Consider the following 25713-nt stretch of genomic DNA (forward strand, 5'->3'; position numbering starts at 1 on the left):
TGGCACTGATGCCACATCCAGTCTCTTAAAAACCTCCAGGGATGGAGAATCCACCACTTCCCTGGGCTGCCCATTCCAATGGCTGAGCACCCTCTCTGCAAAGAAATTCTTCCTAATATCCAACCTACCCCTCCCCTGGCACAGCTGCAGACCCAGCCCTCTTGTCTTGCTGATCATTGCCTGGGAGAAGAGACCAACCCCCCCCCCTGGCTCCCCCCTCCTGTCAGGGAGTTGCAGAGAGTGAGGAGGTCTCCCCTGAGCCTCCTCTTCTCAGGCTGAGCCCCCCCAGCTCCCTCAGCCTCTCCTCACAGCACTTGTGCTCCAGTCCCTTCCCCAGCTGCTCTTCTCTGAATGCATCATGCTGACAGCAGTTCCTAAGTTAATGGGTTAATGCAAATTTAATGTGCTTCAAATGATACCCACGGGAGCACTTAACAGGCAGTGTGACTGCTGTGGTGAGCCAGAGTTTGCCTTCCCCCTGCCACTGCTGGGGGTGCTTGTGTGAGCACAGGGACCTGTGGATGGGCTGCTGTGCCCCTCCAGAGGGCAGGTGGCAAAGCAGCAGAGCCATTGGAGTGGAGGATATTTCCCCTTTTGTCTTTCCTTGGGTAGTAATGCCCTGCTCTCTCCAGCGAGAGCACACACTTTACTCTGTGTTTTAGGGTCACTGAGAGTTGACATCCTGGGAGAGGAATGGGTAAACAAAGTGACTACAAGGTCAGGGAGCCTGATACCCTAAAATGATGTGAGATCATGAGCTCTGCCACCTTGTTCTTGCCATGTGGAAAGGTGTTACTAAGAGTTTTTAGCTGGGTAGCAGATCAGATCTCCTTGGAAATAGCAGAACCATGAGGACTCTCCAGCCATGGGCCTCACATTTTATTTTGTGCCAAAGAGAGTTAACAGTGTCATGAAACCCAGTAAGATCATTGTTGCAACAGGATCATGGAAAATTCAGATGATATTGCCTTAAAATGAAATAACTTTTGTGTGTGCGTTTTTCAGACAAAGAATTCTTTTTTTCCCCAATGCCAATGCAAAGGTAATGCTGGTCAAACCTCTGACATAAGTGATGTCAGATGTCTGTTGCTATGTAATTAACTTTCTGTGATGATAATAGCATATTCCAATAGAAATTGCAGATGAACTGTTGAAAGGAAAAGACCTGTGGTGTTGTGTGTATGTGTGAAATCAGAAATACTTCTTCCCAGCTCTGTTAATTGCAGAAGTAAAATGAAAACACTGAAAAATAAAAGTAAGACGTCACTGACTGTTGCTGTATATGGAGTTTCTTGTTTAATGAGTGACTTCCTTGGATTCATTTCAGTCTGACTGTCAATTCATTAAAACTAAGTTATTTAGGTTTTATCTTACTCCGAAGTAAGACGATAAATACTGACAGGTATGAACTAACTGTGATCTGAATTGGTTAAATCTTGGATAACAGGATCTTTAAATTGAGTTAAAGAATGCCTAAGTAAAATTCTAAGCTTGCTAACAGATTCCTGGGAAATAATTGAAGACACCTAGCACATGATATAGTACTGTAGAAGTGCTGAAAAAGTTCGTGTTGTATTATTTTCTGCCGTTCTCAGCTGTTCTTTGTGGCTTGCTGAAATTCAGACCATAATAGATCAGAATATTACCTTCATTTTCGGAAGTGTAAGGGCTCTATGAAAATAGGATGTAAGTCAGTGTTTGTTATTTACTTTACTTCCCAATGTTAGTCTGTGGTGCTGTTTTCTGATGTTTGATACAGATTTGGTTGAGCAAAAAAGAGTTTCTGCGTTATGAGGAGGGAAAAAATACTGTTATGAATGGATCTGACTAGGAAATTAAAGTCAAGGAAATTATGATCTGTAGAGAGAAATGGAATCCTGGGGCTGTTTTTTAAAGAGGTGCTGCAACTACCACTTCAGTGAGAGGAGAAGCATGCCTTCCCTCTGCTCGAAAAAACAAATTACAAAATTGGCTTAATCTGTTTGTGATCTAGACTGGAGGATAAGAGTAACATCTGCTCTTGCTCTTGAAATTAGTTGCTATGTTTTTCTGTGCAAAGTGGGTTTTGTTTACAGGAGCTTGTCATTCTCTCAGAGCCCAGAAGCTGGCATTTCTGTTTGAAGCTGTGGTCAGGAAGGACTAAGTACATTTCAGGTTCATCTGATTTTTGAAAGAGTTCCTGCTCCACTTCAAAAAGACAGAGAAACAGAAGAAGTCAGAAGGGCAGTGCAACACAGATGTGTTCCTTAGTGTTGATCTTGCCCAAAGCCCCCCAGGCTGAGTGAGCCCTGGTGCCTGTGCTGGGGGGCTGAAGGCAGGGAGGGGCAGGATGAGTGCCTGCTACCATGGTCTCTGCTGGGAGCACTTCTCTGAGCACTGGGATGCGAAAAATAGAGTGAAGTGTGAATTCATTACTTACAGGGGAAACACTGCCTGAGTGAACGTTACTTGGGCAGGTTTTTCCTGCACAAATGCTGATTGGTTCCACTTTGGTTTTGATAGAGGAAATTTTTTAAAATCAGCCATCTCCTATCTAGACTGCATCTCATCAGATAAAGTAAATATATAACAAAAATTATGCCATGCACAGATTCATGAACATAGTTGTGTTTGTGAAACACTTTTGCCCTCACACATATTTATCAAGTCAAAACTCTTCAAATTAAACAGGGTACATTTGAACTAAGTGAATATAACCTGATTATTTTCCTTACAAAGGCAAAGCTGGCTCTTGTAAATAAGACTGCTGTATTCAATGGCTTGGGAGAAGTTGCTGTGTGCAGAACTACTTAACTGAATGTAACAAGCAAAGATACAGCATCTTGTTTATAAGGAGCTTCAGAAATGAGCACTGGCAGTAGGGGAGGATGCAGATAATATCCCCATGTCACTAGGGAAGGGGTGGTGGAGAGTGTTGTCTTTGTTCCTGCTACACCTAATTCCACCTACTGCATTAGGTGACTTATAACCAGAAAAACTCAGAAACAGGTGTGTTTTCTCCTTATGTAGCCACTGTCTCTTCTGGTAGTCCTGCCCTGTAATCTCCATGCCCTGGAAACATCCTGCCTGTTTAATCTTGTCTAGCAAAATGGCAACTACTACATGAAAGTGAATAACAGCTCCTGAAACTCTACTTCTGGTACTTGCAATAGGTAAAAATGCAATGGCAGAGAGTATTTACAAGTAGCTGCTATTCTTCTCTTTTTGGATATTGGCAGCTTAGTGCCCAAAACAAGGTTGCTTTTGACTTTGACAGAAGGCAAAGCTATTAACAGTGCACTGTTGTGTCTCCTGGGTGGATCACTTGGTTTCTAATTATGAGATTTTGCAATTATCCCTGTTCTCTTCCTGAAAATTGAAGAGTTCCAGGCTGGAGTCCTGCTCGGGCAGATTGATGAGGAGCTCAGCACCTCCATATTGAGAAAAAAGCAACAGTAGCTAAAACTGGTCATGTAGTTGAAAGCTGTTTCAGAGGGCAGCCTGAGTAGAGTGTTCTACTAATTCTTTGCTGACAGTGGTGTTTGTGGGGGAAGTAAGGATGTATCAGATGGATTATGGCACTTCCAGATAAGTGGTAGCCTTAGCACATCACTGTAGCACTTCAGCCATTCCTGTGCCTGTGTAGGAGCTGTTTCTTTACTTTTACAGTAGTATTTTGAGTGCAGGAAGTGGTTTTTACTCTTGTAAGAGCAATCTGCTGGTAAACACCATTCAGTACAAGATGGTTCTTCCCAAAGAAGCATCTGCCTGCACTTCTGTACAGTAGTTACTCAACTAGGAAGTCAGGTGAACTTTATCAGAGGGAAAACTGCTTTCTTCAGCACTTCTGAGTTTGTTCCTGTGGACTGGGGTGATTACAGGATTAGCTACTGAAGCCTGAGCATGCAGAGTGCTACCCTGGGTAGATCCTAACAGTACAGAGGCAATTGCTGAATGTAGTTCTCCATGTCAGTGCTTGTGTGAGTTCAGAGCTAAAACACAGTGTAAAAATATATCACAGATATATTTTTCTCTTTTTCAGAAGTTTTTCTCATGGTTTTCCAAGAAAAAATTCTTTGAAAAAAGTCTGAAGGAGGGAGACCACTCACAGCCTACTTCATTAAGTTAGCAGTTTCTGGTTACTTACACAGAGAGTTTTTGCTCTGAAGATTCTTGCATATGACAGCTTTGTTCCTTTCTAGTTAGCTCATTTGGATTCAGATGAGATGAAGAGATCCTGTTGTTCTGTTTTCTTAATTTTTATTTTTTTAGTTGGAGGGGTATTAAAGTTCAACAGAGGACTGTTTGTGTTGGAAAAGCTTTTCCTTTATAAAGACATCAGGAAGGATATTTCTACTGCGTTGCTGCTTTCTAAAAAGCACCAGAAAATGTGAAAGTTGGAAAAGATTGCCAGCGTCTCCTAACAAGGAAGTTGCCCAACTGTCCTTTTCAGTTCAGAAGGTAGAAATCTAATGCAAAATCATAGAGGATGAATCTAGTTAGAGGTTGATAAATGTAGCAGGGAACATGTTTCTTGAGCAGGGATTTTCCTGTTGGTGCAGTGGGTAAGCAGGAGTGTGTTGCTCTGTGGGCACCCAGCCCTACATATTTAGCAGATGTGTGTTTATTGTGTTGACCTCCAGAAGCCTGTTGATGTCAGTGAAGGAAGGGACCCTCATCTCTTTGGCTGTGCTACTATGACACAATGCCTTTTGTTAATAAATTCCATATCCAGCCTTTGTTTGTGAATACAGAATTCTCTATTTGAGAAGAGCAGTGTAAAAGGCTGAGAGAAGGACTGTGATTGATGCCAGGTTCATGGCCTGACTGTACAGCTACAAGAGACCACAGGGTTTATTTTGATGTGTGCTGGGTTTTTTTATTCACTCCCTATGCCTCACCCTTCAGCAGAGATAGACAAGAAAAAGATGGATTGGATTGACACTTACTCTGCTTGAGGTGGCATTTGTTTTCCCCCCTTCAATTTTGACATCTGTGTTGAACAGTCTGGATGTGAGAAGCAACCTGTCATTGTCTTGACATGCAAACTGCAGAGAAAATCCCCTGAAAAGGGGAGGAAACACTCCTCATTTTTCAGCTCCATGCAGAAAGCATTGCCCCCACCCTTCCTGTGTGCTGCTGCCCCTCAGATTGACATTCAAGGAGTCCTTCTTTGTGCTTCTCCTTTCCATGTCAGATCTAATGACTGTGTTTCATAAGAAAATAGCAGTTACTTTCTTAAGTGAACATGTTCTTGAATGCCTGTTCTGAGTTGGTTTTGACAAAAAGCATTGAGCATCATTATAGGTTTGGTGCCCCAGAAGATTGATGCCCACAGGCTCGTATCTGGCAGGTGTGGGCCCTGTAGGAAGAGCTGAGGTTTCATTGCATCCTTTAGGCTACATCCACATTAGTAGGTGTGTGCTGCAAAGGGAGCAGAGCTACAAAGGGTGAAACACCTACGTGTTGGGACCCAGTATTGGCCTTTATGTGCTTTTGGAGAGTTTTATTTTGCACTTGCCACTGTCTGGTCCTTTGGAGAGAATTCCAGTTAGCAGCAGTTCAAGCACATCTGGTTCAATCTTGCCCAAAAGGAATTAAAGTAATATGCTCCAAGGCAGCTCTGTCATACCAACCAAGGAGCAGTAAGTGGGGATGATTGGTGAATTTGCTTCAAAATCACATTTCTAGTCTGAACTAAAGCTTTAATATAGAAACTGCCCTTAAGCATTTGAAATCACTGTTCTTTTTTTCTTTGAGACACAGAGTGACTACTGTGATGACAGAAGCAATATGTTTAAAAATGTCCTGTTTGATTACTGAGGCTCTTCTGTAATATATTGGATGTTATTCAGCCCCTGGACACTGCTTTGCTTTTTCCTAAAAGTGTGTGAAATTAGTATGAGAAGCAAATCTGTACAACTTCACTCTGCCACCTTCAGAAACTGTTTCTTGCTTTTTAAGCTTAAGAATGATACAGGGGGAAAAAAAGGTAGAAAAATAAACATTTAAAAAGACAGAATTACTGGCCTGTGGAGTGACTTGCTCTCTGTCTTTGCAATTAGCCTACATGTCAGCATAGGGAAAATGAAATGAGAACATTCCTTCCTGAGGGCCTTAAAACTGCAGCAAGGTAGCAGAGCAGTAGTAGAAAATACTGCTTCATTCCAGTGTATTTGTGCCAGCCTAAAGCAGGGTGATTTCTGTTAGAATTCTTCTAAAACAAAAAACTGATGTACCCTTTTCCTCAACTACGAAGCTGTAGAAATACCAGCTTCTGACAGATTTGGGGGGGGCAAGAGGGTTCTGTAGCATAGAGCCCTTTTGTGAGATGTAGAGAAGGGATGTATTTATTCTCAGGTTCTTCATTAAAAGTAATTTTTAAAGATTTTTGTGCATCTGTAGTATTGTGACTTTGTTCAGTGTTTAATCTCTAGCTTGTTTTGCACAGGCAAATAGTTCAATCTTATTACCATCCCTTCAAATTTCCAATTCTAACCTCAAAACCAGTGTTTTCCTTCCTGTCCTTCCTTCTTTCCTTGCAAATGTTGGTAGACATAGATACTGATAGTGAAAATCAGCTGCACTGTTGTTCCATTTCTTTTCCAGCCCTTGGGGAGTGTGCTGGGATGCTGTTGTAGGAACTTGTCACACTTAATGTCAACCCTTTTCTTAGACCTCAGCAGGTACCCTGGGTGCTCACAAGGGCTAAATAAGACAGCTTTTGTAGCTGGTAATCTTTCTTATACCCTCTGTGCTCTGCAGATCTGCTGGAATAATCAAGAATAACACACTCACCAGTGTAAGGGTGGTCTCACTAATATTGAAGAAGCTGTAATTTGACAGCTAAAGACAGTGTTGTAACCACGTTGGAGACAGTCTGTGTTGTTATTGTTCTTATTTTCCTTGTTTCATGTTGATTAAGTTGGAAAATACAGCTCAAGTAATGGCCATCGTGGTTAATCTGCCTCCTTGGCAAAGAAATAGGAATAATGTTCCCATTTCAATAAGCCTTCACAAAATTATAAGCGTGAAAATACCACCTTATTTTCCAATTATAGAAGTCCAAAAGCATATATTTCTACATTTATAGCTTTGTTTCTCATATTTATTCTTTTTACAGCACTGAGTATTTTCCATGTGATTAAGACTCAGAATTTTTGTTTTGTAGCATTTTCATGAGATACTTAATAAAGCTTTTGGTTTAGGTAATGAATATTTTAAAAGTAATCTGTGGCTTTACTAAATGCCCAGTGGCAAATGCCAGTAATAAATAATAAAGACAACTTTTTTATATCTTTTTTTTTCTGATCTCCATTTTAATTCATTACAAACTTATAAAGAATTTGAGTTAGTAAGAATTTATTTTTACTTCTGTTTAAAGGAAAATGAAAATGCAGGATCATAAGGAGGTGGATGAAACTGCAAATGTGAGGATTAAGCCAAAGGGAAAGTCAGTTTTCCTGCAAAAGGCTTTTGAAGTTCTAGATCAATAATTAACACGTAGGAGTTGTACCTAGGTTAAAGTAATGAAAAGGTAATATATGATCAAGCTTCAGCAGTAAATTTAAGAATAAAATAGGCAGTAGGTGAAAGAAAAACAACAAAAAACCCTCAAGAAACCCCAAATGCCAAACAACAGCAGTAAAAAACAATCACAAAAATGTGATCAACCTCACAAAAAACCTCAGCCCAAACCAGCACCACCAAAGACCTGCAGCCACACCTTGCGTGCCAGGAGTAGCAGTTCCCTCCCTGTTTAATTGCTCTTGCCATGTGGGTTCCAAACCAGTGCTGTGCATGGGCTGGATTGGAGAGTAAAGGTTGGGATAAAGGAATCATCCTCGAGGTGAGGGTGATTTTATCCCAGCCAAGTGGAAGTGTTTGTGTGTAATTCAGCTGAGAGAAAGGTGATTTATTAGAGGGCAGATCTGACTGCCTGTGACCTGCTGACCCTCCCCAAGGGCAGCAGGGCCATTGGGGCTGTGCTGCCCAGATTTGCTGGGGCTGTGCCCTGCTGACAGCTCTGGTGCTGCTGCTGGGCATCCCTGAGCACCTCACGGGCACTTGTGGGAGGGCTCAGTGCCCTGGCAGCATTCAACTTGTTCTACTGCACAATAATTGAAAGAATGAAGGCCCAAAGAGCACAGCTGGGACAGTGGGACACAGCTCCAGCACATGCTTGTTTTCGTTAAGCAATGGGTTCTGCCTCTCTTGGAGACTGAAGAGCCAACAGCTGACTAAGGCCTGAGTTGTGGAAGCTCCTGGAGTTGCTTTTAATGGGAATATGGTTTATATTTTGTTAAAGTGCATTGTTGAATAATTACAGCTTTGAACACATCTGCTTAGGTCATACTTATGTGTGATTTGTTAAAATAGCTTACTTTGAAGCTACTGTAAAGGGAGGGAAAAAAACATTGTTTAATTAACATGAGAAAGTTTCACTGTCCTGCCAGAAAAGTTACATCTTTGCTAAGCAAAATAAATCTGTTTTCAAAGGAATGTTGAGGGATAGAAAAAGATTTTTAGAACAGCTAACCCGTTAGTTTTTGCAAGTCAATCTTGAGTAATGACCAAGTGAATTTGAACTTTGCTACTCCTGGAACTGTTGGGGTCCTGGATCTTGCCCCAAGTGCCCCACTGTAATTAGGAAGGAGCTTGAACATTCATTGAAGGATGAGGTTCTTCAGTGTTCCTGTGTGATAACGGGGTAACTCCATTACTGCAGAGTACCTGAAGTGTTGCAGGTTCATTCCTCACTTACTCCAATATAATTCATCCACTGTTCCTCAGAAATCCTTGAGGCTATTTTGGGTATCGTTCTTACCTCAGCTCAAGAACATTTCAGAGCTTCTTGTATCTTTCTGCAATTAAAGCATTTCATCGTGGGAATCCACACTTCTCTTCTTTGGTTCTGCCAGGAGCTATTTTCAAGACTATTTGTAGGTTAATTAACCTCTTTGCATATTAGTTACTTGCTCTGTAGAATGTGATGTTAGTTCATAAACACTGTGGAGGTGTTCAGGTATTACCATAGTGTCATTACCACTGTCATTCAGCTGAGGTTTAGGTTTATTCTGCCTCACCCCCCTCTATCCATGTAAATGCTGCAGGTGGGAGCAGGTAGGAGTCTGTGCAACTTCTGTCTTTTAGGGTCTCGTTAGTTATGCTAACAAAGCAAGAGGCAAAACCTTAGAATTTGTTAGTCTTTTGTGAGATTGTAAAATAACAACAGAGGTGACTTCAGCATGTGTGGCACAGCTCTTTCTATTCCTTGAGTCTGAGTGACCCTCTCTCAAGAAGTAACACAGGACAGAATGTCTGGGTTGGTGAACATGAATTTCTGTGCAGAGCACTTTTACAGCTTTTATCTATTGACATCTTTGTGTCTAAACCTGGCATTGGGTCATTCGGATCTGTCCAAAGAGAGGAGTCTTGTTTGTTATTGTGGGAATTGTTCTGAAAACACAAATCCTACAGCAGTGCTATTCTCTCTGCAGAGATTGATGTCCAGCTTTTGGGAAAGGTGTAGACTGGGCTAGTTTACACTGTATGCTTCTTTAATTTTCTTCATTGAGAAATGGGAAATATATGCCATTACCTTGTTATATTGTTGTTGAATATACTATCATGCTTGTGTTTACTGACTGTAAATCAGGAGCAAGGGATTCACATTTGCACTGTAGCAGGATATGTATGCACTTGCAAAAACCAAGATAAGAAATGTTAATGTCTGAAGCTGCACTAAAGTGATGAAGAAGTTGGTTTTGTTTTAAATAATTTGTTTTACATATGTTAGGAATCTAATTTACTGTCTGTATGTAAAGAGCAAATTCACAGTTCTCTGGCCACTTTGCAAATCTCTTGGTGAAGCCTAGCCTGAAGTAGCCACAGTCTAACTAAAGACACACATATTTTATATGCACACACATTGTTTGGATTGTGCATTACTGTCACATTATAAAGCATTATGCCCATTTTAATTCTGTGATTTGTAGCTTAGTTGGCTGCCAAGAGGCTGTGTGAAAAATCTTTAGGAAAGAGCCTGTTTGAAACATCTTTAGGGAAGGGGCTGTAAATATGTCATTACAAAACAAATCACAGGCTCTCACGCCCTCAAGGCTTCAGCTGAAATGAGCAAGCACTTTTAAGATGGCTCTTCATAAAATAAATTCATCTCTAACAGTTAAATATAACAACTTTGATTACTTGAAGGTTAGAAAAAAATCCTTTGTTTTGATTTCCCTGTGACATGAGCCACTTAAACAGCTTCAGAAAAGAAGAACATGCTACTGAAGGTTTTTCTTTTTATGGTAAGTGCCATAGTGGCAGATGCTGAAGCTGGAACTGGAGATGCTCTGAAGCTTAAAAAGCAGAATTTCTACAATGTGAGCCCAAGAGATGTGCCCTTTAGGTAGAATTATAAGGCATTTCTCCTCTGTAGTGGGTGTACAGAAAGGTGTCTGTATTGCTCAGCTCCTTTGAAGACAAATGAAAACTGAGAGGCAGCAGTTGGTTCACATCTTCCTTCTTTCACTTCTCTGTGTGTGTGTTTCTGTAATTCAGAAAGCTCATATAAGTCATCATCAGGATAAAGGCCAGCTTATAGCATAGTACAAGTTGTAAATGTGCTATTGCCAGGTTTTTCCACAAGAAGACACAATTATTGCAATATTTACTGCAGAAGATACCAAGAATGAGATTAAATTGTCAATTTGTGTTTAAAAGAACAGCTTTTCTTATTTGATGTTTACAGTTTTTACACTGTGTGTGCACAGACTTTCAATCCACCCTTGGTTTTATGTACAAGATTCTAAATGCTGTAGAGCTGGGATTTGTGGATTTTCGGGTGTTTAACACCCTCAGTTTGAGTGCATCTAAAAATAAATTGTTTACTTCAGTTCTGGGTCTGAATACTTAGAGCCATTGCTTGCTAAATTTTGCCTAACAGCTCCTACTGCTTCCAGTGGATGAAAAATAGGTTATTCCACATTTTTTTTTGTCATACATAATTTGAACAGGATAGTTCTATTTAGAGGTGATCTTTTATTACTCTAGAGAATTGAGTTGTCAGGTTCAGATGGTTTTCTTTGTGAGGACATCAGATACCAAAAAAAGCACAGCTACTGTGTTTTTGATGGAAAAATGTATGCGTAAGAGCCTGTATTTCTTGGTTAGAAAAATTGCTGATTCTCTTAATTTTGTTTCAGCTTTACTTTTGGAAGCTCAGTCAACACCGTTTCAAATAACTCCTTCAACCATGGCAAATATTGTGAAAGGCCTGTATACACTACGACCAGGTAAAAAGGAACAATGCTTGTGCTAGTCTCATACTGTGATATGTTTCCCTAAATATGTATTTTCCTACATGTGTATAGTCTCTGTTTAATGCACAGTTAACAAAAGAATGTGTGTTGTGTTCTGTCCATCATGGTGCTCAGTTCTGCCCTGGTTCTTGTTGCCCATCTGACCTGCTCAAGGTACCATGAGAATACCAAATACACTTAAAAATACCAACCCAACCCTCTGCTCTGGAGACAAAGGGCAGATCTGTATAAAGGAGTATGGAAATGGTGGAAGTTACATTGCAAGTGGCACTTCAAACAGTCAGGTCTTTGACACGAGGTGAATGACTTTTTCTTCTGTGAAGCCATTGTTTGGTTGGGATTATTTCATGGAAGAAATAATTTAACTTGTGAACACATCATGACATCTTATGCAACAACAATGCCGTTGAAGGGAAAATGGTGTTGCAGATTTTGATCAATTCTGTACCAAAATCTTTGGTTCTGTAAGTTTTGGAGAACTGAGCAGAGCTTTGCTGTGTGTTTGAGGAGTTTTTAGAAACAGGAAGTGTTTAAAATATCCATAAATAAATGGTATCTGCTTCCCCTTCTTTTACAGTACTGAGAGTTTCTTCTTACCTTGGCGTGACTGAGAGGAGGGTTGTGTCTGAGCTTCAGTCTATTTTTGCTTTGCAATCCCCATTTATGGGATAGAAATGAGGATGGGAATCCTTTACAGAAGTCCTTAGTGCAATATTTAGCATGTAAGCCAGGAATGTGGTGGACCCTCCCTTTACAAAATGCATGGATAAAGCACTTCCAGGAAGACCCAGATGACTGACTTCAGGTTGTCACTTGAACAGATACACGTTTGCTCTAATTGCCTGCTTCTCAAACTTGTCAGCCTTTGAGAAACCGAGGAGCTTTAATGCCATTCCAACCAGCAGAGCCCAGGAGAGACTTCTGGGTGTAAAAGTTCTTGGGTGCCGCAAGGTCTTGAGGGTGAATTCTGGAACCATCCAGGCGAGTGCTCCTCTTAGTGGTGCTGCTCCCTTCCCCTGTGGGATGTGCTCCATGGGCTGTGTCAGGGCTCTGGGAGCACGTGGCTGGGAAGGAAAGCAGCAGCTGTGCCCAGAGGCAGGTGCTGGGGATCCCAGCAGGGCTCTGAGCTGGCTGTGCAGGCAGTGACAGGAGGAGGATGCTCATGTGCCTGCTGGCCGTGGGCTTGCCCTTCACTTGCTCTTCTCTTATTTGCTCTTCAAGTTGAAAGTACCTAAAAGCTGTCAGGCTTCAAATGTTGCCAGAAAAGACTCTCTTCTAATTCCAGCTCAGCACTGGGACCAGTCCTTTTTAATAGCTCCATCAGTGATCTGGACAAAGGGGTCGAGTGCTCCCTCAGTCGGTTTACAGACAACACCAGTTTGGGCAGGAATGTGGGAATTGGGATGTGCCTTAATGAATAAATTCTAAGTAAAGATTAGATTTAAGATAACTGCTACAACCTGTGGAAAGTCTGACTGCAGTAATACCTAAGGGCTATTTATTTTTCTCAGACCTTGTTATACAGTTGCTACAAAACCAGTTTTCATGCTTTGCTCATCTCTTCTGTGTTTCTTATAATCAGCTGTGAAGCAGTTTTAAGGCAAACTGTCTTGCTCCTGTGAGGCAACTGACAGGCTCCTGTTCAGTGTAGTGAAATTAAATCACATTTCTGTCCTGAAGCTGAACTAGTACAGGTTAGAATTGCATTTGTTCATCTAAGCTTTGGAAGAGCAGGGAGAGAAATGCATTATTTCATTTAAGATGGAGAGTGGAGAAGCAGGGTTGTGTGATGATACTGCTGTGCTTTTTAGAAGTAAGGCTCAGGTACATTTTGTGAATGAGTTTCCTGGAGTAAAGGGTCTACAATTATCTGATTAGCAAGGTGAATTTGCTGATCCTCAGTTGCCTGTCCTTGAGAGTGTCCAGAGACTCAGAAGGTCTTGTGAGATGCAGCAGGAACTGAATTTCAATTTGAAATGCATTCCTTTATCTATATGTAAACATCTGATTTTAAGTCTGATTATTTGTTTTGCTTTAAGACACGATTTCTGTGCTTTTTAGGGATGGTTTTGTTTTTTTTCTTTCTTTTAATTCAAGATACTGATATGTATTTAAAATAAAGTTACTTTTGTCAAAGAGTAAAATTTTTACAACGTATCTCTTCCACATGTTTTGTTATTGCTTTCTGTCTTTTTACAGAATGGGTACAGATGGCACCAGCTTTATTTTCTAAATTCATCCCAAATGTTCTCCCCCCTGCTGTGGAATCTGAGCTTCAGGAATATGCTGCTCAAGACCAGAAACTTCAAAGAGAGCTTATTCAGAATGGATTTACAAGGTAATAGTTATTAGTCTTCAGTAGTGATTGTTCTGGACACTGCTGCAATGATAAAAATGGATACACCTAAAAATATTGAAGAAATAATTTAAGAGTTCATAAAAAACTTCCACAACTCAGTATCCATATGAAATATTGGCCTTATTTTCCATGTGTTGGAACACTAACAACCATGCAGATGGTACCAGAAAGTAGATGATTGGAAGGCTTGAAATATTTTGATGAAACAGATTGCTTTCAGTTCATGCATCCCTGTGTTTTGGTTGTGCTTCTACTGCCTGGTCATGCTCTTGTTCAACTTCAGCATTTACTTTGGCTGTTTGTTTTTTATAAGCTCTCCTTTTTGGGTTTTTTTGATGCTTCTGAAAATGTCAGTTGACGATTTCTCCTTATTCCACTTTCAGAGTTATTCGTACAGACAAAGGTGTCTGTTTTAAATAGGCATTTCTCTTCTGAGTGGTGAACTGGGAGGGGCAAAAGGAGGCAGAACAAACAGTAAAAGTCCCAGCAGAAAATGTTCATACTGTTCATTGTTCACTCTGGGCAGTGCCTGTTGCTCTCCATCTTTCCTGTTACCTGTGCAGTGCTCCAAATCTGGTGCTGTAGTTTGAACACCCACTAGGTGTGGGTGTGTTTAGTGTCAGATGTATTTCTGGATTTCATCCCACGTAGTTTTCCTCAAAGGTAATCTCTGTCTTCAAAGCTTGGTAAATTATTGAGCTTCAAAGCTCTACTGTTGACCCAAATGCAAATGGTTTGGTGTAGACTCTCCTTGTAAGGCTTTCTGTTGACTAAAGGAATTTTTTAGAGAGATATGCATAAAAATAAAACCATAAGAGCTTGAGCTGAGAAAAGTAGTGCATATGGCCCAAGAAATAGGAGTTTGACACTTTGAAACTGAGTAGGAATATAATGCTGACAAAAGGATACAATGCACAGAACAAAACAAAAAAAGGAACAATTTAGTTGTGTCTAACTTTCGATCTTGCTAATTCTGTGGGTGGCTAATGATAGTTCTGCTTACAAGTGCATTTCACCAGTTTCACAGTTCTTAGGGAATTAAAAATGAGGTTTCAAGTTGTAACAGTCTACATCCACAAAAGCAGTCGGTTTCAAAAATGTTTCTCTTCAGTTACCTGAAAATGAGAGGCTTTGTTAGCTTGGCTGTGCAGTTCTTTGGCTGGTTCTGTAGGGAGGAGACTATAAAAAGCTGGGAGAGGTAGTAAGGGACACTGACCATTGCAAAGACTAAATGCCTACATGGTGCTGTCTTGTTACAGACTTTGTGGGATCCTCAGAATGTATTTTAGCAACTGCTGTTTTCATGCAGAAAATTCTCTGACTGTGGGACTGATGCAAATTTGTAGGAAACAGTTCCTGTCCTGTGTGATAGATGTGGGCAAAGAAAAGAGTGGGGCTTGAGGACAGTCACACAAGCAAGAGCTGAGTAAAGGTTTCTGTGTCACATATTGTTTGCAGAGTCTAAATTCTGACTCTTCTTTTTGGTTTTCTGGAGGATGGGACCTGCTGGGTGTTGGACATGTGGAGAGTTTTGGTATTGCTTGTAGGTTTACAAAATTGGCCCCCTCCCAGCTCATGCCTTTGTGTAACTGCAGTTTCTCTGTAGCTTGCTTTCACTTTAGGAAATACAAATGCAAACTAAAACTTTGCAGAGGAATAACTGATGGATGGCACTTAGTCTCTGATGACTGTGTTTTGCACAGTCTGTTTTATAGGGTTGTGCTGTGGGTGAGTCAGTGCAGTCTGGTAAACATGGGGGTTATAGAAAGTGTTAGATTTGAGTGTCACCACTGAAGGGACACGGGCAAAAGATATTATCTCTACTTCAGTTTTATTTGCTTCATGGCATTTTTCAGTGGTATTTGAAATGCATTTTGCCTTGAAAGGTATTTCAAGGTGTAATATGCTTCTTCCTGTTACGAACATAGGTTATGCTTGTTTGTGACTTGTCAGAATTTTTCTGAGGTTACATTCCTACACATACAGATGTATAAAAAGGCTTTCTCTTTTATCAAGAAGCATGCCAAGTCTCTTCTGGGTTAGTATTAAATGTCATCTGTTCTCCTTTAATTGTGCCAGAAAATGGTGTTTTTGCTGCTGTATTTCCTGCTACAATAACCACAAGGAACACAGCACAGTGAGGTGTCTTCAGCAGCATTAGTTGCATGTCAGGCTCTAGTTGAAGAAGGAAGTTTATCACCACTATTAAGTACTAAAATCTGCTTAAAGAGCAAGTATGGTCAGCTCAGACTTGCCTAGAGTCTGATTGTTGGGCTTTGCCAGGAGCATCTTACCTTTTCAGACTGATACATACAGAGTTTTTCACGTAGTTTATAAAGTTTGGTTGAGGAGTTTGAATTGAGGAATACAATTTTATGTGTGACTTCAGACCATGCTGAATATGAGCAGTTTTTCTCATCTTCATTTTCTAAAAAATTATCTTATGATATCAAACATGTTATCCTATGAAATCTGTAACAAAAAGGTGAGCTAGTTTAATCTACAAAATATAGCTTATCCTTTTGTTTTAGTAAATTGACAATCCTGCAGTAGTGTTATTGTTACTGTGTTCGCATTTTGTTTCTAAATCTCTACAAGTTGATGGTTGTGCTGAGGTATTTTGCTGTTGTTTTGAAAATCATCCAATGGTTTGGGTTGGTGGGGACATCTAAAGGTCCAACCTCCCTGCAATGAGCAGGGACATCTTTAATTGAGGTTATCCTGAGAATACCTTTCTCTCCCTTCTTTCCCAGAGGTGACCAGTCACGCAAGAGACCTGGAGAAGAGCTTTACAGTAAGTGTGCCCCTGACCCTGCCCTCCAGGTGGGGACTCAGGTAGTGGTGGACTTGTGCGTGTTGAGGGTGGTGATGTGTCAGAGGCTGCACCTCCATGTGTATCGAGCTGCCTGCAATGTAACCTTGACCACGCCAAGGAAAAATACAAATTTCTTGGATCTAGAGTCTGGCTAGCTCTGCCAGAGTCCCACTGTCCTGGATACTGAGGCCTGGATACTTGATTTAAGTGGAAGCTGAGGTCTTGAGGAAAAAGAACATAGTTCTCCCAAGTCTCTGCCTGCTCAGGATACACGTAACAGGCAATGCTGTGAGCCAGTCCACCTCTGTAAATCACCCACTGGTGATGTGTGTTTCTGACTCTTGACAGAATGGAGAGTTTGGAGGGTTGTGCTTTTCAGCTTGGAACCCTCAGAGATGTGTCTGATCCAGCACAGGATCCCCTGCCCTGGGTTACTAAAGGCAGTGTACAAGTGTTGGAGTCATGCAGCAGGGAAGTTCTCTTCTGTTTGTAGCTGAAGCCTCTTGCTGCATGATTGACTGTGAGGTTCTTCACTTTGTTCCCTTAATTTCCTCCAGTGTAGGAGAAGAGACACAGAAAGGAGTTGGTTGCTCTACTCCAGGCAACCCTAATTTGGGTGTAGTCGGTCAGAGGTCTCATCTCATCAGTCTTCTGCTCACCTTCTGTGCTGACTAAGCATTTGGCCAGGAAAGACTAGTCCTGTACAGTCTAGGTTAGGATTGAAGTACAAGGCCCTGATTGTCATTAAACAGCCTTGGGGATTGGGGAATAGTATCTCTTGTGGGACTGTTGTTAACTTTTGTTCATTTTATGGCATTCTTTCCACCAAGTTTCCTCTGGTGCTTTCAGCTCAGTATGTTGGCTTTATTTATTACCATAAAGTGCCAGACAGTTTTGTGATGAACTCTTATTGTAAGCTGAAATGAATGAATGGACATTTATATGGTAAATCAGCTTCTCTTTATACTGTTAATGTTTTACAGGCAATGCTGTATTTTTGGGGAATGGGGGCAAGGGACATAATGTGGAAGTTCATTATGAGAGAATTTCTCAAACTTTTTTCTGTAATTTCAGGTGGCTCATCAGCTTGTGCAAGCTCCAGGGGATACAGATAGTGAATATACTGGATCAGCTTCTATTCCCAGCCAGAACAGACACTGGAGGAGCACAGATGGTATCTGGAGCCTCCTTTGGCAACTGCTGATACTCAAGCTCTGACATGAACTTTGCCTCAGAGGAGAGTTTTGGACTTTCTTCTTTGTACAACGTCAGTTGCTGCTACAGTTGGGGTGACTTTGAAAGACATGATTCCTTGGTCTGGCCTATCAACAAGTTCATGTTCTGTGACTTCTGTGAGGAATGCACCTTGAAAAACAATCCTTTCAAAGTGGAAGTGGGCAGCCGAAATCAGCAGCTTCCAAAAGCATTAGAATGGAAGAATCCTTTTTGCACTCTTTTCTTAATATTAAGGACATTCTTAAAACTAGTTAACACGTCAGTGTATTAGTTTTTGAACTTCCAAGTTATTTTCTGGAGCTTCTACTTAATAATAAGAATAAAGTTACGTTATTTTGCAGTATTTGTTTGTTAGTTTAAAAATTGTCACCTTTTAAGAGTTGGTCCCTTTGTCACCGAAAATTGGGAAATAAACTCTCCAACCAATTTGTAGGTTAGAAAGCCAACATCCCTGTATTACCAGTGCTGGGTGCATGGGGATTGCTCCACAAAGCATGCATACCAGCAACCTAACAGACCAGCTTATGTTCATGGAACTAATGCATATTCATCACATTTCTATTACATATTCATTACATTTCCTGAATACATCCATATATGCTAATTATTTCCGTGGACTTATTTGGATGTGGTTCCAGATCTTCTAATGAATCTTTTCTCCTTGAGAATATCTCAAATATGTGGTCAGGTTATAATGTGCTTCTCTTATAATTTTTTGCTCTGACACACAATCCTTGTTCTCAAAAGTTAAGACATCTGCTAGTTCATATTGATCACTGATACAGGTAAATAAGGAAGCAATAGCTGGCACAAGACTATTAATCATAGATGTAGGGATCAAACACTGTTTTACTGAGGTTAAAAGAATTTTCCAACATCTTTCCCCACTGCTGCATAGACTCCTTTTATAAAAAAAATATAACTTGTTCAGTAACACCATGTAAATGTATCTTCTGTCAGGGAGTTTTCGATTCCAGATTTTTGGTTTATCTCTTGTTTTGTTACTTGGTATTTTGAAGTCTGTTTTCCTATGTGTTTGTACTCTGTGCCTTCAGCTTGAGCACTTTGCGACTTTATAGACCATATTTTGTTACTGCAAAATGTGTTCTTGAGGAAAAACTTGATGTGAACGAACATGCTGCAAAGTTGCACTTTTCTCTTGCATTAAATAGGAAGTGAATTTAAGGAGGAAGGAAGAAAAGTTGAACCTATCACCATCACTAATAGTGACTTGGAAGTTTGTCCCCTTTTATGTTTCATCTGTATTAGTGTTTAATGCAGGGACCAACTCTTGTAGAACCCCCTTCACTGACTTTTCATTGGCTTCAAGAGTTGGACTGGTGGGTCCCTTCCAGCTCAGAATATTCTGTGCTTCCACAGTTGCAATAGGTGGAGATGGGAATTCCAGACTGAATGAAATACTAAGATATGGTTTGTGCTGTGCTTTGTAGAAACACTGTGGGCAAAATTCTCCAGTCTGGGAGGTCTGCAAAGGGCATCTCCCTGAGCACCAGATTTGCACTGGGTTGATCAGCAAACTATGGTACCTGTCCAAGGTCACTGTGTGGCTCCTGTGCCACCTCCCCTGTGTGGGGAGGAGCTGTGCTGGGGCTGGGGCAGTGGGTGCAGCCAGAATCAGGGATTTGAGGAGTGCTGTAACGTGTGCATGTGTACCCATCGGCCTCCTGCCTCCAGGCTTGTGGGAACTCGGCTGGACATCCAGCTGGACACAATTCCAGGAGATCAGGCCTATGGTCTGTGTCCTAATCATTGTGATGTAGGTTTTAATCAGTAGTGTGGCTAATGCAGCTCTCTCATTAGGGGATCAACATACTTGAAAAGCAGCTTGATTACAGGGTTTGGGTTTTTTTCATTACTATGGATTTATTTTTTTATCACCTTTAGTTATGAAGAGAAACGAGTTGGTAATACAAGATCTTTCTGAAGCGAAATAAAAGTTTGTTCTGTTTTGTCTGGCACAACTCTTATGCCTGTTTAAAGAAAAACAAAATACCAACACAGCTCCTTTTATGCTTGCATGGGTTCATTACAAAATGCAGGGAAAAAAATAGGTGCGGCAGGGACAAAGTTTCATTTTCTTTTTATTTTTTTTTTTGTATCCAGGCTTCCTGTAAGTGAATTTAATTCCATCAGTGTCACATCATCCACTTTGGCAATGCTGTTAATTTTGAGGGTGGGGGGGAAAGAGGAACGAAGATGACACTGCTGGGATTGACAGACTCAAATCTGGTTTACATATATATTTCTTGGCATATTTGCAAAGCCTGTTTGATTTTGAGGAAGTTTTTGTTTCAAAATTAAAAGCAAATGCTTTTAGTGTTTTTATTTCTGTGTAGCAGAATGCCAGCAGTCTGATCTCATCCCCAGGAGTGGAAAACCAAACCACTCTGAGTAGGGATTTTCAGGTGTTGATAGTGTTTGCTTCAACTTTGCTACCAGCTACTGAAGTTGGAGAAGAGTTAGATAAAATTTTGCTGAATTATGCTGTGGTGAAGTTAATGAAGGCTAATGGGGAACAAAAATGATTTGTCAGCTTCCAGGTCTTTTTAAGTTTTGGCTTTAAACAAAAATGAAACCTCTGATAGTGTCCTTAGCTTTAAAAATCACTGTCTGCTGAAATGGCAATATTCTTGAGGTAAGAATAGATGCATTAACCTAATTTGGTTAAAGTTTGTTTACAACTTGGTTGCCATCCTAGCTCACATAATACAGTGACCAAGCTCTGTCATCTTTGTCAGGTGATCACACTTTTTCTGTTCCTAAAATGGTTTTACTGGTTCAGGTTTGTAAATAACATGTAGTGCTTTTGCTTCGTGTTTGAAGCAAGGGTTTAACAATCATTTTACAGCATCTTATTTCTGGGACAAACTTCTAGAACAATCATTCCATCCGAAGGTAAAGCATTCCTATCAGCACTCTGTGTGCACTGAGTAGTGCTTGGATGCTCCTCAGTCCTGTAGCATTCTCACCACTGGCCACCTACCTGAGAAATCTGTTTGTTAAGCTCTGTGTTATGTTGTAAATTTGGCATTACAATTCCTGTATGGTTTGGCATTATCAACATAATGCTGAAATATTGTTTATCTGTTGAAGACATGATCATTGTGACTGAGCATGGAACAGAATACAGCATACTATACTAAATTATTTTGGTTCTCTGTAAACTTGCATTTTACTTACAGGTAAACTAACTCAGCCAACTTGAGCATTGGTACTGTAAAGCCACAATTACCAACAGCATGATCCTAACTGCAGTATTTAATTTAACCAAATAACTTGTGGTGAATCCATTGCATCTGTAGCTTACTCTGTTAAGATTAAGCAGTAAAGTTGGTTATACAATGGGTGTCCTCTCTATGTTGCACTGGTTCTACAACCAAACTTGCTGCATTAAAATATTTTTAGATTAATTGCATTTCTTGATTTGAGAAGTTGAAATATTTAAGTTCATCCCTCTGACTTCTGGGATGGTTGGCAATTGCCAAAAAATGGCCAAGATGGTCTTTGATACAAATGATAGGGTGGGGGAGCTCACTGGAAAAGTACTCAACTCTTCTTCAGCTGGACCTCCTTTCTGCAATTGTTGGGGAGGTGTTTACAGATGAATAGATTGAAGAAAAAGTTTTTGACTCCTGTCATTTGATAGAAATTTGATCAGCCAGATTCACCCCTTTTAATTCTTCCCCACAGATGTGATTGTTTTCTTTCTGCAGGATAAAAAACCAAACGAAACCCCCGAGAGCTACAAAGGCTGTGTGTTGAGTGACTGAAAAATGCTTTTTGTGTACACTATGACAACCCTAGTGAAAGGACTATTTTGTAGAACTATGGAATAAAACCCAACTGCTTCAGTTTGACTCCTGTCATCAAGCCAACTCCAGTAGAGAGAAAACAGATTTTGGGGTTTTTTGGGGGTTTTTTTTGTTTGGTTGTTTGGTTGGGTTTTTTTTTTTTGTGATGCCTTGAGGTGCATGAGGTATCCAGAGGTGGTTCAGTTCACACTGTGAACCTTTAGGATCAGTTGACTGCAAAACAAAGGTATTACTAGGGAGGAATGGCCACTGCTTGGTTTAGGGTCCTTCCCTTTCTGCTCTGCTGGGACTGTGGTAACAGGGGCATCATCACTGTGCTGATGCCACTCGAGTTGAGAAATCCTCTTTTGGGGGATGTCTTGTGTTCACAACTCATTTAAACTTAAATTCACAGCTGGATGCTGTAAATAGGCTTGTTACTGACAGCATTTGTTTGTCCCAGTAGAGTTTGCTTTGCTGCCCAGAAGAGTTCCCTCACTGCCCTTTGAGCACCTCCACTGGGAACCTTTAAATGCACCCCAAGGATCGCTGCATCTTTGTGGAGGTGTTTGCATGAGCTCATTCTGAGCTGGGAAATACTCCCTGGCTGGTAGAGGAGAGGGATCTTTCCTCCAGGGAAAAGGCTGTGGGTCATGTCAGTGGGTTTTGTCTGCTGCTCTCCAAGCAGTGTGGTGCAAGGCAGTCAGTCCCATTGAGTGCACTCTGCCTGTGGCACTGGGAGCCTTTCATTCTGCTTTTCAGCTGGGATAAACAATGATCTTCTGGTAGGCTTACAAACTTCAGGTACTGGTAATTGTGGCAGGCACGAACCAGGGGTGGACTTACTCTGGCAGGTGTCATTCCAGTAATTACAGGTCAGGGGAAGTTACTTTGTCCCAGAGGACAGTCCTTATTTTACCACAGATCGGTGTGATACTGGCCCAGCAAGATGTTTTTATACCTGTAGTGCCTGTTGACAGGAAAAGGTCAGAAAATCTGGATTTTGTCCTTATCACCACCGAAATAGGTTGGTTTTGGATGGGATCCAGTCACATGTGAGGGGGAATCTTCCCTTCTGTCAGGAGGGGCAGAAGATGAGCATTACTGCATTAGCAAAGCAAGACAAACTTGCTGATTTGGCCACAGTTGAAAGCTCCCTGATAAAGTGCTTTCTGCTTTGCTAGAGAGAGTGAAAGTATTAAACCAATGTATCTTGGTCTAACTGGAATGACTGGTTTAAGGGGATTCCAAAATTTCATAGGCAATGAGCACTCAGAATCCCTTCTGGCTGTCTCCATCTGTCTCTGGAATGCTCCAGATACACTTGGTTAATGTCCTTTCTGTTTCTGAGCTTCTGCTAGCTGACCTAATTAGCACAGAAGAGGAATGTTGACTCCCCTAATGATGGCAGCAGAATGAATTTAGCAATAGCACTTATTGCCTCATTAGTATTGTTTTTCAACTGATTGTTCCTTAAGAAAAACTGTTACAGTTTCTACAATGACCTGGGTCATCCTCGGTTTCAATTAGAGAGCAGCAGCTGATTTATTTGTTGTTACCCATGGTTTGCACCATTTGCCATCTATCAGCAAATTGGATGATTTTGTACAGAGAGCAGGTTATAAATTAATATCTTAGGATGGTCGGTAGATGCTGCCCTGTGGAAGAGGTGCATTTCCAGGATAAGAGTACAGTTCTTAAGTTTAAAGAAATATATTCCAAGAGTTCTGGTTTTGGGTCTTTCTTACTAGCCATGGCCTGCTGGTACTTAAACCCACCTCATGGAAGCAGAATTTGGCACACAGGACTAGTTCTACCTGTGCAGGAGCAGAAGGAAAACAGGCCTGTTTTGTTCTTTTTCTTAATGACCTTTATATTAAGTCTTTACTGAATAGGCACCTGCTGTTCCCAGTTGCTTAGATAGCCTGAGTTGTTCAAGGCATGCAGTTTGGATATTTTAGTCTGTTGGAATGAATCTGAAGCAGAATTTCATCCAAGCTATAGAATCATTTCCCTTAAAATACAGAGAAGTGTCAGACCTGGTGGTTATCTACTTGTTTTCTAAATAATCTCATTATCCTGTTTGTTCCCTCGGTTACAACTGCTGAATGTATATTCAAGTGATAATGTGCTTTCCATTATGGCTCCAATCTTCTCCTTCAGAGATGCTGTAGTTACAGAGTACAGATATGCAGGGGAGAGATGCCTATAGAGTAGAGTGAAATTCTACTTCCAGACTTCTCTTTCATATTTCCCTGCAGGAAAGTGTCATGAAATAAAAAACTGCACATGCAGTCACTCACCTCATTCGTGTTCTGCCATAAAAATGTTATATTCTTTCTTTTTAATAATTCCCAGCTTTGAATTTGCCTTAATAACTTCTGTATATTAAGCTGACACTTCTTGGAGCTATCTGTTATAGTGCCAGGATGTCATTTGTGGGTAGTAGCACAGAAATTAGAATTAGGGTCACGTTTTCCTAATGCATCATTTTGTAGGTCCATGTCATCATGTGTAGTCTGGACCTCTCACCCCATTGCTTGATGAAATCAAGTCCTGTAGCTCTCTGTACTTCTGCAGTGTTCTTCTTTACCTTCCTGGATGAAAACACCTGAACTTCATGTTCCACCTCCTTTTCAGATGTCTGTGAGCACAGCAACCAGCAGGACCCCGGTGCTGTGGGATTCTCATGGTGACCCCTCTCTGCTGTGAGCACTGCCAGTTCCTGCTCCATAGCTTTCCAGTGGCAATTCCTTCGTGTGGAAAAGCTTCTCCATTGTCTCATGGTAGCTTTGTAAAGAGCTTTAGATGAGAGAGTTCTCCAAACACCCCGTGGAAATCTGTACCAAAGGATGTCGCTTGGCACATGTGTGTTGACTGATCTGCTGTACTGTAACTCAGCCACATTTGCTGTCCTGTGAAGCCCTGTGTCCATGCTATAAACCACTGAAACAAGCCTTCCTCACTCATGTTTTGTTGCTCACCATTTCAGCACACAGGAATTGCTGGGCACACTCAGGTGTCTGAACTCTCACGTCGCAGGGGACAAGAGTTCAAATGGAAATTTGTGGTGTCACGCTCTGATCCTGCTGAAGAACTGGGGATTGTCAAGATGATTCCCTTAGGTAGAAGGAAAGAAGGAAAACTTTGAGCATATTTAATTGATTTAGCAAAGAGTTTCTGCAAATCTGCTGCAAAATCTCTGAACTTGGACTAACAGGTCGTCAGCCACTTCATGACTTGCTGATGAGAGGACAAGAGAGCAAGTTTATAATTTGCCAGGTCCTCCTGTTTTTTGCCAGCACAGCTACTTGTCTGAGAATCTGTTTGCATTTGAAGATCCCAACTGAGTGAAGGATACTGAGCAGAGCAGTCCAGCAGCCTCAGCTGTTGTGGCTGAGGTTTAACACCCACAGAGCAGAGGCAGAGCAGTCTGTTCCATCTCCAGGACCCTTGGCTGCCTTGCCATCACACTCGCTTCTTTGACTGCTACTTTAAAACAAGCCACAGCCAGTGCTCTGCAAATATCAGGAATGGGCTCTGAGGCACGTTCCCGAAGCCACCATGTCCCTCCTGAACCGTGTCAGCTCTGGGCTCTGCTGTCAGAAATCCAGGTTGTGGCTGTTCCCGAATCCCGGGTGGGATTGGCGGGGCTGCCCCGAGGGTCTGTGCTCAGCTGGGCACGGGCTGGGGCTGCAGAGCTCCCCAACACCCTCAGGACTGGGCTGCCTGTGTTGCAGGAAATGGCTTTAAACTGTCAGAGAGCAGGTGTAGATTAGATAAAGGAAGAAAGTCTTTACTCTGAGGGTGGGGAGGCCCTGGCACAGGTTGCCCAGAGAAGCTGTGGCTGCCCCAGCCCTGGAAGTGTCCAAGGCCAGGTTGGACGGGGCTTGGAGCAACCTGGGCTAGTGGAAGGTGTCCCTGCCCATGGCAGGGGGTGGGACTGGATGATCTTTAAGGTCCTTTCCAACCAAACCATACTGGGATTCTGTGAAAAGGCCACTCTCCCTTGGACTTTGGGGAAGAACGGAGTAGGAGGCTGAATCATGCTGGGCAAACTACAAAACCAGCCTCCTACCAGAGCAGCAGTGACTCTGCTCTTGGAAGAAGGCACTTTTCCACATGCTCTGAAGTTCAGAGCTATGTGCTGGAACAGGGGTGCTGAGGAGAGCAGGATTCCACAGC

General features: G+C 41.5%; 1 protein-coding gene across 3 annotated transcripts in view; it reads left to right on the plus strand.

The window, feature by feature from the left end:
- The window catches only part of CACUL1 (CDK2 associated cullin domain 1), a 47454-nt gene extending 26307 nt beyond the window's left edge, over window positions 1–21147 (plus strand). For 2 of the 3 annotated variants that reach the window (XM_064663671.1, XM_064663670.1), the window contains 4 exons: window positions 11190–11279; window positions 13506–13644; window positions 16419–16459; window positions 17555–21147. In XM_064663671.1, the coding sequence (XP_064519741.1) occupies window positions 11190–11279; window positions 13506–13644; window positions 16419–16459; window positions 17555–17595 (311 nt within the window). In that variant the 3' untranslated portion in view covers window positions 17596–21147. Of the gene's footprint in view, window positions 1–11189; window positions 11280–13505; window positions 13645–16418; window positions 16460–17037; window positions 17193–17554 lie in introns of all 3 variants that reach the window. The other variant, XR_010432408.1, reaches the window with a different exon arrangement.
- Window positions 21148–25713: the final 4566 nt, after the last annotated feature.

The sequence above is a fragment of the Pseudopipra pipra genome, chromosome 8, assembly GCF_036250125.1.
Source record: "Pseudopipra pipra isolate bDixPip1 chromosome 8, bDixPip1.hap1, whole genome shotgun sequence".
In the NCBI taxonomy this organism is placed as follows: Eukaryota; Metazoa; Chordata; class Aves; order Passeriformes; family Pipridae; genus Pseudopipra; species Pseudopipra pipra.